This window comes from Pan paniscus, chromosome 12 (genome assembly GCF_029289425.2).
Source record: "Pan paniscus chromosome 12, NHGRI_mPanPan1-v2.0_pri, whole genome shotgun sequence".
In the NCBI taxonomy this organism is placed as follows: Eukaryota; Metazoa; Chordata; class Mammalia; order Primates; family Hominidae; genus Pan; species Pan paniscus.
In genome coordinates this window covers 48,830,444-48,845,601 of record NC_073261.2, presented here as the reverse complement: position 1 = coordinate 48,845,601, position 15,158 = coordinate 48,830,444, and the positions used below count along the sequence as shown (strand labels likewise).

The window sequence follows — 15,158 nt, the reverse complement described above, 5'->3', positions numbered from 1 at the left end:
TCTGTGGTTCAGAAGTTACAGAGCAAACAGCTACTATCAAATTGGAATCCCTAAGAGCAATGCACAAAATGGAATTCCAGAGTGGCATAGACCTGGTGTCAGAACTTAATCACCGAAGACAAGGTGAGCATGGTTACCATGATGACAGCAAAGTCAAAGCAGTGATCAGAATACCCTGACTCAAAAAAGATCTATGATGCTGACTAGTGGATCATGGTGTCCCTAGAAGAAAAGTACGTACAAATCCATTAAATTCATACTTGATCTGCATACGTGGAAGAGTTCTAGCTCAAGTGAACAGAAGTCTAATTTGAATCACCAAAATAGTCATGATCCCATAATCAATTCCCAGACTTGAGCCAGTTTACAGACCCAGAATCCACTGAATGAAAAGGCAGACAGGTCCCCTTGAGGAAGGACCCTGCTATACTATGAAAAATGTATACTGTTAAACTTTCCCCCAGCCTTCTCCAGCGAGATCTATAACTATTTTCTAAGGTGACTGTGTATTGGGGAATGTGAAGTAATCAGATTTTTGGAGATTACTCGACACAAACTCTGAAGTGACACGAATTCTTGGAGATCCAAAACATCCCTGTGATCCTCCAGTCAGAGTAAGGGCTCGTGGAGGACAAGTGATTAATGGAATTTTAGCTCAGATCCATCTCACAGTGAGAACCCAAGCCGTGTTATTTCCCTAGTTCCATAGTGCATAATCAGAATACATATACTCAACCACTGGCCAAATCCCCTCATTGGAATAATTATGCTTTACCAATCACAAAGAAAATCATTTGTTTTCTCAAGCAAATGTAACATTATTATTTTGTCTTTTTTGTCTTTATGGGGTTTGTTTTTTGTCAGTGGTGCCCTCTCTCATTTCATAGCACGCAATCATATCATGAGAAATATTCCATTGAAAAACTTAGAAAGAAATGTGTTTCAGTTTAAAATATATTACACTATGGGGACAATAATAAGAGTGATGCAATACCTATTTCTACAAATATAAGAGCTTATACTTAACCAATATAAATACTTATACACAAATTATTAAATTATATATAACATACATATATATGCAGTACAGCAATATCAATTCTTCTTTAAATCACTTACTAATAACTTCTGAATTCCAAAGGAATATTTAATGTATTGTTGAAAACTCCTACTTGTGATGTGTGATGCATAAACACCTGGGGAATGAAAAAACTGTTTCTAAGGCCAGGCCACAGCAGCTCATGCCTGTAATCCCAGCACTTTGGGAGGCCAGGGCGGACAGATCACCCGAAGTCAGGAGTTCAAGACCAGCCTGGCCAACATGGTGAAACTCTGTCTCTACTACAAATACAAAAATTAGCCAGGCATGGTAGCACACGCCTGTAATCCCAGCTGCTCAGGAGGCTGAGGCAGGAGAATCGCTTGAACCCGGGAGGTGGAGGTTGCAGTGAGCTGAGATGGCACAATTGCACTCCAGCCTGGGCAACAGAGTGAGCATCTGTATCAAAAAAAAAAAAGCCAAAAACAAACAAACAAACAAACAAACTGTTTCTGCTTATTAAAATGAACTGAAGTATGATATCTGATAAGATAGGGAATTTATAAGTTGTTTCTCTAACTCCTTTCTTCTTTAGACATAGTAACAACAAAATAATTATAAATGCTGCTTTCTTTGCAAGGTGAATAAAATGTTCGGTCAAGGGAGTGTTTTACAAATCCTGGTGTATTATTAAATATTGCCAGCTCTGGTACCCAAACTAAATTACAGCTCAGACAAGGGACGGAAAGGTCATGTTTATTATTCACTTTAGTAAAAATGTAACCACAACACGTGTTTCTACATCAGGGAGTATTATAACCATCATCATAACTAATAATAACAATGAAAATAATATAGCTACATTGTATTTTGCATTTTTCAGTAAACAGTAGGGCTTATGGTTAATAATCATTCATATTTACACTGAAGCTTTTTATGGAGGGGTTCAGAATGGTTTTTGAATAGTACCTCATTAATCATTTTAACAAGTTACTTGGAAAGTTATTATCCTAGTTCAATAGATGAAAAAATTATATCACAGAAAGGTCAGATATATATTTACTTGTCCAATATTAGAGAAGTAAAATGAGTCCGCTTCAAATCTAAGACCTCTTTTTCACCCCTTGATCTAACCACTGGACCAAGGCAATATTTGTCCATGTTGTGGTTTGACCATCAACCTAAAGTACTTCATGGCTGACCTCTCTGCTATTACTTTTACAGATCTATAAACAGAGAAGAAAATATCATTTTTTCATCTATGGTGACCATACTAAAAAAGACTCAAACCTAATTAATGTTTATTTCCATTGTTTCTTTAAGTCTTATTAGAAACAATTGACAAGAGTGGTATCAATTTACAATTGTAAATATCAAAGCACTTAATAGTGAAATGAATGCATCATGATGAAATTTATGATGAAACAAACAATATTTTTAAGGTGTCATTTGAAAATAAATGTATTTAATATGAGTCAGTTAAAGGAAACAAGAAATCAACTTTTAATAAGTTAACACCTCAAATATTTAGATCTTCAAGAGCAAGTGAAAGAACGTAAGTTTCAGTTAATGTGGCTTCAGGAAGGAGGGAAGAATTGAAATGCAAACATAGAATTTATACCCAAAGACTGTTTCTGTTTGTCTCAATAAAATCATCACAATTTCAAGGCTTTGCCTAATGACATTTTATTTTAAGAGAAGGCAACTAAACAACAATTGTTATACTTTAAAAGTGAAAATATACAGTGAATACGAATTAAGTAGCATTGTCCTTCCAAAATAAAAGAACATTTACAGGCATTTTTTTCTATATTATTTGCTACTCCAAAATTAGTGTCTATGTAATTTTGCTTTAAGTTAAAAAATTTAGCCCAAATGGAATCAAATCATAACTCTATATATTCCTATTTTGAAGCATATATTGCTTATTTAGATCTTAAAAATATAGTGAATTCTCTTAAGCAACTCATCCATGTTTATCTTAGTTTGTCTGCGTTATTAAACATTTACTCACTTTTTAGTTTTTAAATCAATGATATTTGAAGATCTGAACCATTAAAATGTAGGTAAAAGTAAAAATTATAAGTGTCATAAGTTTTGACATTATAGTTACTCTACGTCTGACCATTTTATTTTAAAACCTGCAGTCAAAATGTTTACTATACCTTATTTACTTCCACTAGAAGAATTTGTGTTTAAAAAGAAACAAAATGGAAAAAATGATTCTTCTTGCTAGATTTAATGATTACGTTTTTCCACTTTTCTCTGAGGTCTGAATTCAGTAAACAAAGAGATGGAAAACTAGGTAAAGAAGACAACATACCTTACAAGTTATGGTGTACAGACATCCCAAAATTTGGAAAACAATCATACCAAATTGAGGCAATGAGAGAGGAAATTAAAAAAATTACTTTTCTGTCATTAAATTCCTTTTCATGTATCTTCCACAAATATTTACTTTTGAGACAATTCATATAAACTGGATAAGTTAGTACAGAACTGTGTTTATTAAAAAGCAATTATCAGTCTGTATTCAAAAGCAATACCATCTGTATTCAGTATACATGTTAGTATTTTAGAAATATTTATAGAAGATACATGAGTGTTTGATTGTATATAGCTGTTTAAATGAAATATTTCAAAGTTACTTTGATATTTATATTTTGTATCATTTATATAACATTAAAATATTAGTATATTTTATTTCCATGTACAAACAATAATGCTAAACGCCATAACCTTATTGAGTTATATATTTGCTTATTTAAGCAAATTTGCTTATTTATTTTAAGCACATTTGCTAACTTATTTTAAGCAAACTTGCTTATTTATTTTAAGCAAATACATAATAAGGTTATGGTATTTATTATTATTGTTTGTACATGGAAAGAAAATATACTAATATTTTAATGTTTGTGTTCAGGGTTTTCCTTTTAATTATGCTTCTTCATATTTCTTTCTGAATTTCTTACATTTTCACCATTTTTGAATATTTTATTAATATATATCAGCTTTGCTGTCATTTCATTCCCCAAACTTATGTTTACAATATTATAATGTATAGATTTGACTTAAGGTCAAACTTTATGACCTTAAATCAAATGACTTTGCTGTCATTTCATTCCTCAAACCTATGTTTACAAACCTTATGTAAGTAAACTTAAGGTGTTAGCTTTCATATATTTTTATTTGTATGTTTAAGAGACAGCGTCTTAGTTTTGCCCAGGTTGGAGCACAGAGGCTATTCATAGGCTCAAACATAGCTCAGGACAACCTCGAACTTTTGGCCTTCAGCGATCTTCCTACGTTAGCCTCACAAGTAGCTGGGACTACAGGTGTACCATATTACCTGGCCTCCCTTGTAAAGGACTAATTTTCCGTGGTTATGTTTGTTTAGATTTTAATTTCTCTTGGCAGTAAAAGCATTATTTTTAAACTCTTTAGCAGGAGTTTAAATACATAGTCTTTGCACATATCTAGCAGCTTCTAGCACATGTTTATTTAAAAAGCCAATTGTTTTGATACCTTAGGAAATACTGTGCTTTTTTTCTCAACCTTTCCTACCTCACAGTTACAATTTTAATGGCTTATGGAGTGCATGAGAAAAATAGCCCTGTAATTTCTTTTTCCTTTCATGAATATTGAGATTTTATTAAACTGACTCAATGAATGATGGTTCTTCTGGTACTATAAAAAGCAATTTTAATTTTTAAAACGTATTCAACATCACTTCATGCTTTTCACTGATCAAAAGACATACTAGTTTTTCAAAACTCTCAGTGTCTAGTGATATACAGGTTGCTTCTGCTTCACTTTGATTTAGTGAATCATGAAACTCTAGAGACATGAAAATTCAGATGAGTCACCAAGTCCCCAGTGAAAATATTACTGAGCAACTCCTAAAGCATAAAACTATCTCTAAATGCAATTCCTGAGAAGAACTAGGGATGATTACATTTTATAAACACAGAAAAGTCTCAAGAAGGAAATTCTGGTATCCTGTGGATATTATTGAGGTGTGTCAAAAGCTACACATTCCTAAGACCACAGACTTCTCAGCTGGGAGTCTTCAAGAGCAATCATTTATGAAAACCTTGTCCGTGAGATGCTAATACCAGCTAATTCTAGAAAAAGAAATGGGCCATTTATTGTCAGTTTAAAATCTTTCCTAAATTAGCTATGTCGGTCTTTTTTTGGCAGCTGTCACTCTTCACCACTACCATTTGTGAATTCTAATGAAAACTCTATTCACAAATAGATTTTAATTGGACCTAATTCAGACAATCGATTTTTTAAAAAGCAGACATAGTTTTAAGTGCTTTCAAAATATCTAGTTACTTAGCAGAATTTCAAAGACATATATGTGTGTGGGAGTGTGCACTCATGTGCTCACACATTTGTATGTGTGAGTTACATATTTTCCCCTCAAGCATAAAGAAATTGTATGGCTGCTCACCTGGGCACCCCAGTTTTTAGTAACTGAAGAAGTTCTTTCTTTTCTCATTGACAAACGAATGTAAGTAGCTCAGTCTTTTTCTCCATAGCTCATCCTGCTTTTTTAGTTCTGAGAATGACCATAGAGACTTTACAAACTATATACTAATCCGAGAATTGCTTTGTGTTGGGAAACACTGTGCTAGCTGAGTCACTCGTTTGAGAGATGCGTCACAGAGAAACGAAGTGACAAGTCTAAAGCAACACAAAAAAATGCCAATATGTAGTATAAATACAGACTTGACTATGTTAAATTTTGTTTTTTGAAAAAGAATTTTAGACTACATAGATGTAAGATACTTATAATTTATATTTTATTTATTTGTTTATTTTGAGATGGAGTCTTGTTCTGTTGCCCAGGCAGGACTGCAGTAGTGCAATCTTGCACTGCAACCTCTGCCTCCCGGGTTCAAGCGATTCTCTTGCCTCAACCTCCCTAGTAACTGAGATTATAGCTGTGTGCCACCATGACCTGCTAATTTTTGTATTTTCAGTAGAGACAGGTTTTCACCATGTTGGTCAGACTGGTCTAAAATTCTTGACCTCAAGTAATCCGCCCACTTTGGCCTCCCAAATTACTGGGATTACAGGCATGAGCCACTGCACCTGACGATACTTATAATTTTTCAGATATGATAATACATTTACCTTAAGGACCATATTCCTAACTAAAAAATCTTGGTGATTTTAACCCAAAATATTTGTTACTAATAATTTAAATTGTCGTAAAAAATTTAATTAATTTTGATGGACATTAATTCTGATGGAAATATGTTTCTATTTTGTCTTTATATATACACACACAAACACACACACACATTTATATATATACAGACATACATACATGGATAAACTCACATACAAACACACACACATCCTATTTAAATATATAAATACAGTTTCAATCATAACATTGTACCATGACACAGTTGTAGTCAGCCACCTAAATAAAGTTTGTTTTCTATAGCTTTATGTTGATCAACTGTTAATTAAACTCAAGGTAACTGGGTCTGCTTTCCTTAGAGTCCTCTTTATATATACATTATGCTTACTAGTCCTTGGAAATTCACTTAGCACACTGAAGAATATCAATATCTAAAGTGTGAAAAGAAGTTAGTGGTCTACTTTATACCAATTGTTTGAACCTGACCTAACATAGTCCATAAATAAAAGTTGTTAGAAATGGTTTATACCACCCACTGCATAACAGTGAAAGAAATTATATAACTTGAACTGAAAACCAGTATATTTTTAAAATTTTGCTCAATTTTGAAGAAAGTAATGAAAATATTAAATATTTGGAAAATATACACCTATATTGTCACCTTTACTGCCATTTTCCTAATAGCAGCACTGTTAGCACTATGGGATCATTAAACTTTATATTTCAATTACTTAACTATTGAAACACTTTGGATGGAGAGTCTCTTTAGAGACTACATTCATTCATTTTAAATTTTCACCAATTTAACTTTTTTTAACGTACGAAACAAACTACAAATGTTCTTTCTTGTCCTTTGTTCACATTGGCTAATATATAAAGGCTGTTGCTACTTTCAGTTGATAAAACAAATCCTAGAAGAACTGGATATTCAAAACTTTGTTCTTTACAATTTCGAAGGAAAAAATTGATATACAGAATGAAGCAACTTTATACCCCTGGTCGTATTTTTTAATGAGATAACATTATGCCAAGCTTCACAAGCTATTTTTAAAAGTAAATATTTGCATTTCCTCTCTATATAGTAACACCTTACTGTTTTAGGAAAAGCTGTATCCTTTTGGCTTTAAATTCTCTTTTCTGAGTACATACTGAGGACATATGTACTAAGTGAATGATTCAGTTCAACCAAGCACACTGATCCACTCAAAGTATAATGATTAGGATGTATGTATCCCTTATACTTGTGCTATAATTCATATTAATTACTCATAACTATCTACTCTATTTCTCTTTTATAGATACGAACAATTTTTACTGCCCAAATTATTAAAATATTATCCCTCATTTTATCAGAATGGTATGTGCACACAGACTTTTCAGAATTAAAACTTGCAAAACATAGAGAAAATTATTTAATTTGAAAATTGCATGCTATATTTGTGTGGAGGCTCACAAACGCCAATCTAATAATCTCAATTTAAAAAATCCTTTTAAAAGAAACAAGCAAAATGGATATTGTAACCATATTTAGGTCATGGTAACTGAATATAAAGTTAGGTGGAAAGTAGAGTTTTTAATTTAATGCAATTTTTATTTCTTCAAGGCACTATCTTAGAAAATTAGCATTTGGTGCTAAGTTTTCCAATTAAATATTTATGGCTTTATTGGGTAGAGTTTGGTGTTTTTAATTTTTTTTTAAAAAAACCTACCTCACAAAAATGTCTTATAAATATATTAATGGTTCTCTGCTAAACTAGTGATATATGAGACTTATGAAAACAATGCCAGGCTAAAATTCAGCGTACTTCTACTATTCCAAAAACAATGTAAAGTTGGGCAAATCGCTGCCCTCTCTTGGCTCTATTTTGTAGAGAGATTTTGTCCAAAGGAGTATTTCTCAACAGGAGAAATTTTACTCCGAGTGACAAAGAAGTAAGAAGTAATTAGGGTTTTCCCTATAACAATTTCTAAGAGTTTGCTTTTCCTCACCATTTATATCTACCTATAACTGTAATACAGCAAACATTCTGTCAAAAAATGGGGTGACCCCTGCAATGTTTGTTTTTGTATGCTTTTGTTTTAAAACAAGTTGAAATTCATTTAAATATAGTTTTATAGCACCCCCCTCCTCATCCTAAATGGACATATGATCTTAAATGTATAGCCTACTAATGTCCATGTTTGAGGGCACAGAAAGTTTGAGCTACTTTAGTAAGGATTCCATTTTGACTCAACAGAATTATTACAATATTTAATTACATTCTTCATTATTTAATGCCTTAACAACACATTCATTTTCAACAATACTAGTGCAATTTCATGACATTAAATGTCAATCTATATAACACATACAATATCAAAATGTGTTTATTTAAACACACGTTTTAATTAAATGAACCATCTTTTAAACTTGTTTCTGTCATGGTAATGCCTAGGGTTTTTGATGGAATAATCTGTGAAATTTAAGATCTCTGGAAAAGTTTTAGAACCCCAGTTCTCAAATCCTGGTTCTTTAAGAATGTTTCTTTCTTCTTGGTGATTCTTAAAAATAAAAGTTAGCATTCTACTCCAAAAGTCAAGAGAAAATGAATTAATGCATCTAGAATTTTCTTTTCTTTTTATATACCAGCCTTTAAGAGGATCACAAAATATAAGGAGAACCCAGAATAAAATAGGATGAACTTGTGTTACTAATACTCAAGTATATTGTATAATTGTGGGCCTGCAATAAAAACATCAAGCCTTGTTAGACTTTTATAGAAAATCTTTTATTCTTTTTAATTTTTAAGGGCAATTGCTTATACAGTTTCCTTTTAGGAATTTATTATCTGGGATTACTTCTCTTATTTTCAATGATACACAAAAAAGAAGAAAATGAATTCTTTGAAGAACAGTTCAATAGTCCAAATTGTACTGAGTTAGAGATTATTTCAAATTCAGTGCTTTGTCTGAAAACATTTTCATTAGCATTTGTAGTTAGGACTATGGAAAAATTGGAGTATATACTATCAAAGAGCAATTATATTTTCCAACTGTTAACTAGCATTAGAAAGGGCAACATCTTTAAGTACTCATTAAAACCGTCTTTTGAAAGAGTGATCATCTAAAATCAGATACTAAAACATTATATTGCCAGAATTTAACCTCTCTTCACTAGTTTCTTCTAGCAACAAGGCCTTAGTAGTCAGTCTTTGCACATAATGATCAACATTACCAAGAAAAGAACAATTTACATCCAGTATTACTTATTGACAAGTTTGAAATTTGTGACTATTTGTCTGCTCACTAACATGATCCTGTAAGTGATCTTTAAAATTAAATAATCAGAAACCGGGTCCAAATTTATTCTTATAAAAACAAAAATAATATAACATGGAAGGTACACCTTTATTTGAGGCTGTTACAGAAAGGGAGGAAACCCAGAACTCAAACCTCTCTCCTTTTATTTATAAATATTTGTATCACTTATTTTTTAATAAGTTTAACAAGAATACATATCATTTCTTTTGGGGATGACAGCAATTCTGACAAACAGTCCCTGTTATGACTGCCATTTTGTTATTGCTAAATCATCCACAAAATTGTGACCTGATTTTAGTTACCAGGGACAAAGCCAAAGCATGGAATTGAAGTTTCATTCTGATTAAACACAAATAGCCAGTGCATAAAAACCTTTGAAATCGGATCTATATCCCAATAATTAAAAAACAAACAAACAAAAAAAGAAGGAAGAAAAAGGAAGGAAAGGAAGGAGTGAAATAAAGTAGGAAAGAAGGAAACAAAAAAAAAAGAAAGAAGCCTTAGGAGCCTGATACAATTACACAGTAGGCCTCTGACATTCTCTATGCTGGTATAATAACTAAATGGCAAGTAACACGGGTGTGAGATCCCTGTTGCATGCTTTCATTAAAACTAAAAATTTACAACAAAATCAACCCTTGGGAAAATTGCTCTTTGGTTTAAATCTTCATTACCTTCTGGAATTTTGGTAAACTCACTTTATTTTTAAATTAAGCTGGCCCCTCTTCTTTACTCCATTACAAAAGTCAAACACCAAGAACCAGACAGAAATTTCAGAATGAAAAGAGTTTTGTTTGTATGTGTGTTTTTAAGTCCAACCCCTGTATACAAATTGTTAAAAAGCAGATGTTTTAACATAGTGCTTTATTCCAACTTATCCTTGAATGAACTTCCTTCAAGTTTCAACCATTTAAAAAAAAAAAAAAGCAGTCAATTTCCTGGTGGTTGTAATTTAATTAAGTAACCTTTCACACTGAGCAAAACCCAAAAGCAAAAGGGTCATTAATCTTTCTAGTGATTAGAGACACCTCTAGGGCTTCAAACATTTACCTCTCCTTCCCCGCAGTAGAAATGCTTTTAGGAGGATCATGGTTCATACCTCACATTCCCTGGAGCCAGAGATGGTATATGTGCAGGGCCCAGATCCATTAACCGATATATCCATGGTCTCAGAGTTTGTAGGCTTGTAGTCCACATAATACTCCTGTAAAGGGGAATTCATTTGTCTTTCAGACTCTCTGGCCTTTTTCCGCCGCCTCTTCATAAGAGAGTGTTGCTGGAGTTGTTTCATGCTGGCTGGGTAGCGTTTCCAAGACACATAGATCACCAAGAGGATCATGGCCACTGAGAGAAAGAGAGCCACACTCCCGGCAATAATTTTGTGAAATGAAACATGCTCATACTCTTGCTCTGCGCCAGGAATCTGAAACCCTGGGGAAGGGCTTGGTGTTTCAAAGGTGGATTGGGTGACGTCAGGTTTGAAGATGGTAGGTCTAGGGATAATCAGAGGTTTCTGGGGAGTTTGGGGCACCAGGTGTGATCTTTCTGTGTTGACCACCTGGACTTCAGAACAGATATTGTATGTTTCCACTGCATCACTAACCTTTTCACCCTGGATGTGCTTAGGTCCCGCACATATCATGGTGCTTTCCTTATTTCCTTTGAAATTCTTAAGCCAATAAAATAAAGGACAAATGCTCCGACTGCATTCCCACATATTTCCAGACAATGTGATGGATATTAATGATATCCACGCATTGACAGTTTCCTGTGAGATATTGGTGAGCTTGTTGGAATCCAAATTCAATTTTTGTAAATTGGGGAGGCATTTAAATGTGCCCGGCTCAATTCCTTGGATGTCATTCCCTGATAAATCCAAGTTGTGTAAGGAACTCCAAGTCCATGTCAAACCTTGGCTAATGGAGCGAATCCTGTTCCATTGTAAGTAAATTGAGCGGAGGTTGAAGAGGCGTGGAAAATGAGCAAAGTTGATCTTGGAAAACTGGTTGTGCTCCAAGTGGAGCTCCTTTAACTTCAAGAGGCCAGCAAATGCATTTCGGGACAAGCTTCGAAGACGATTGTAACCCAAATCCAAAAAATCAAGATTCCGACAGTCTTGAAAAACTCTTATGGGCACAGTCTTTAGTGAGTTAGATCTCAAGTGCAAAATGATGAGTTTCCGAAGGCCTTTAAATTGTTCAGATTGCAATGTCTGAAGCTTATTGTAGGAGAGGTCCAGATTGCGGAGATTGGGAACTGGGTGAAATGTTTTATTGTGCAGATAAGTAATTTTGTTGGAGCTTAGAATTAATTCTTTCAGTCTACGGATCCCTTGAAATGCATCTTCATCCACTGAGCTAATGTAATTATGGTCAAGATAAAGCCATATAAGCTGGTTAAGGCCGGCAAACTGATTGGATTTGAGCTTCTGAATGCTGTTGAACCTTAATGATAAGCCTTGTGACCCTCCAGAAATGTTCTCAGGGATATCTGCGAAAGCATGAGACTCACAGTACACAATTTTGCCATCACATCTGCAGTTCTTTGGGCAAGCTCTCTGAGCACCCGTGAGCATAACAAGCAGCAGTGTAGGAAGTAGCACCAGCACCACACTCATGCCTTTCAGCTGCGTAATTAAATGGAAACCTACGATATTAAAAAAAAGACAGATGCACATTGTGAAGCTATTAAAATAAATCACCGTCGGTTTACCAACAACAGGGGCATTTCCTCTAGTGTAGGAATGGGACAGTTGATTTAAGGAAAATGCATTAACATTTCGAGCATTATTTTCTTCAGTGTTGCATGTTTGCTGCTTAGGTTTCACTTTTTCTTCCTTGATCTTCAAATCACCACAGTCCCATAGAATTAAGAAAAGCCTTTTTGAGTTTCAGGAGTTCCTACTTATTTCAACATTGAAAAGCACAGAGCCTTTCTCACCACTGAATGCTGACATTTTAGTAACAATAATATTTGGCTAACCACTGTATTGAACAACAGTACCAAAAGGAAGTGTACTATGTGCTCTGGTAAGGGCAAAAATGTGACTTAGTAAACCTGGTACCTGTACGTCTTTCCCAGTTGAGCAAACAGGCTGTGATTTGGCAAAAGAGCTTCAGTAAGCTGTCAAGGTAACCCAAGTTTGCCCTGCCTGAAATTGTGTACTTATTGCATAATAGGATCGCAATATGTGAGCTCTGAAAAAACAGCATTGAGACTAGTATAGGCAGCCAATGAAGCATTGGATGAAGACTAATAACGGTACGAGGTGCTCTCAAGTTGTTAATAAGCATAGATTATTGCATGCTGTGGCTCCCTGCCCAACGATACAGGAGCTAAGACATCTAAATACTCATAACAGAGAACACTCCAAAGTTAAGACTATCAAAATTCTTATTATTTGCCTAAAAAGCAAAATAATATTGTGTAGTATTACTTTGCCATTATTTTAAATAGAGTTGTTTTTGCAAATTCGAAGGATAAACAAGGAAAGAAGCAGCCAACTACTATTTTTCTCTACATCACCCTGATCTCTGCACATTTCTCACTGACTTTTTTCTCCCCTACCTCCATTAACTTCAGAAAGCCTGCAAAGTTACAATCTATTGGCACTTACGCTGCATTTCCAAGTCATTGCATGTTAAGGGACTTCTTTCCTCTGTCAACAGTAGATTTATTATTTCTTAATGGAGAGAAAAAAAAAGAAACAACTACCATGTGTTGCAGTTTCTTTTTTTTTTCTTAAATTTTTAAATTTTTAACCAAGAGGCAATCAACCAAATCCCTAATCTAAAACCCATCCTTCTTCTCAAACAGTTAAGTTTTTCTCTTTTTTTTTCTTTTTAATTTAAAACCCGATCTTGCTCTCTGTCCTCTTGCCAGCTACAGACTCATTGAAATACATTCCAGCTCTCCCAGACAGGAGAAAGGGGGGGAAAAAAGCCAGTCACACTCGAAAAAATAAGACTGGCAAATGACTGCTGGAAATTCGGAAGCTGTGTTCAGGATCCAGCTTCAAAGATAAAACAAGCCCTTGTGCAACCTCTGATAAAGTAAGGACCCCACCCCTACATACACGCAGCAAAGTGTTAATAGTCATCCTGACAGCTACCAGAAACACAAGCCTCGTTAATATTATCAAGAAATAGAAGCAAACACAGTATTTATCTCCTTCTCAATTCCCAAGCTGTGGATACGCAGACAGTAGAAACAGTGTTAAAGATATTTCTCTAGAGTCTGTTTAAGTTCGTGTTGTGCATTTATAGATTAAAAAAAAAACATTGCAAAAAGGAAAATGATCTAAAAATATAATAGCAACTATAGTGAATCAACTGGCAAACTCAAAGGCTGCTGCTCTTTGCCTGTTTCCCCGTCTTTTATCTGCTAATGCCACGACTGAGGATAGGAATCCAAGAGGATCAGCTTTGCTCAGAAGGAAACAACAAAAGTTCACTTACCCATCCTTTGTCATCCAAAAACGTTTCCCCGCTCTCTCAGCTTTCTTCTTATTTGGTCTCTTGTGCGGAAACCACCACCACCTTCATGACACAGTGCGGCTGTCATTCACACCATTCTGATCCCGCATGTGAGCTAGTAGCCCCATACAAACTTCCCCGAGAGGACAGGCAAAAAAAAAAAAAAAAAACATATATATATATACATATATATATATATATATAAAAAATCAGCACAGGGTGGGATGGTTGGAGGAGGCAGGGAAAAGGAAGCCGTTGGGGGGATAGGGATGGGGGAGGGCCTCTAGGCTCTGAGGACCATTGTGTAATTCACCAGAGACCCATCAGCAGTAATTGGCAATCTGTGCAAAAGAGCTACAGCCCATCTCGGAGGTAACCAACTTCTCTGTAAAAAGAGAGGAAAAAAAGAAAATCTTCAGAATACCTGGCATTCCTTATTGTGCTGGCTTTTGCCATTCCCAGATAAAGCAATTCATCCTCTGGATTTTCAGTTCTTGAAGCAAGTAGGCCTCCTGTGCTGTATGAGACCCCAGTTTAAAAGCTATGCAGGCTAGGTTTATCCATTTAGCTGGTCAGGTTTAAAGTGTTTTGTAGCTGTGCTGAGAGGCAGCCCTTGTCTAATTCAGAAGGCTTTCCAGAGACTGATGATGCTCAGAGCTTGTTGGTGCTAATGCTTGAGTTTGTGATACACTGAGTGCCCTCCGCTGGAGAAAACAGATTGCACATTAAAGACGGGAACAAGTGAGCCTGTCAGTGGTGTGCAGCCTTCCCTTGCTCAGAAAGGGAAATTAAAGGCACAGAATCACTATTTTTTTCTCTCCAATAATTTAAAAGGTTTATGCCAAGGAGTTCCTTTCAGTTATAGCAAATATTAAGTAAAATACTGCTTCTCTAAATGTTATGCAATTAATAGTTTTTCAAAGTTGCCATGACCTGAAATTTGTTTTTTCTGCACGTCACTGGAGATTTATCATTTTTGCAAATGACAGAAATCGTTGAAATTTAAGTTTTATTCACTGTTGCTGTTGGTTTGTTTTATTTATTTATATTGTTTTAAACTAACCAATTATGGAAGAAATCTTACTCAAGGGAAAAATGCAATTTTAATCAATTTTAAACAGGTTACATTTAACATGTTTAAGTCTGATTTTAAAATTCTCAACCTTTGACATAAAATGCATTTTAC

General features: G+C 34.5%; 1 protein-coding gene across 2 annotated transcripts in view; it reads right to left on the bottom strand.

Annotated features, from left to right (window-relative positions):
• Positions 1-14,690, bottom strand: part of LRRTM4 (leucine rich repeat transmembrane neuronal 4) — a 786,543-nt gene extending 771,853 nt beyond the window's left edge. Inside the window, exons 1-3 of one of the 2 annotated variants that reach the window (XM_063594586.1) lie at positions 14,397-14,690; positions 13,955-14,105; positions 10,548-12,143 (exon numbers count right to left, since the gene is read on the bottom strand). In XM_063594586.1, the coding sequence (XP_063450656.1) occupies positions 10,591-12,143; positions 13,955-13,958 (1,557 nt within the window). In that variant the 5' untranslated portion in view covers positions 13,959-14,105; positions 14,397-14,690 and the 3' untranslated portion in view covers positions 10,548-10,590. The remainder of the gene's footprint in view (positions 1-10,547; positions 12,144-13,954; positions 14,106-14,396) is intronic. The other variant, XM_034953438.3, reaches the window with a different exon arrangement.
• Between the last annotated feature and the right edge of the window lie 468 nt (positions 14,691-15,158).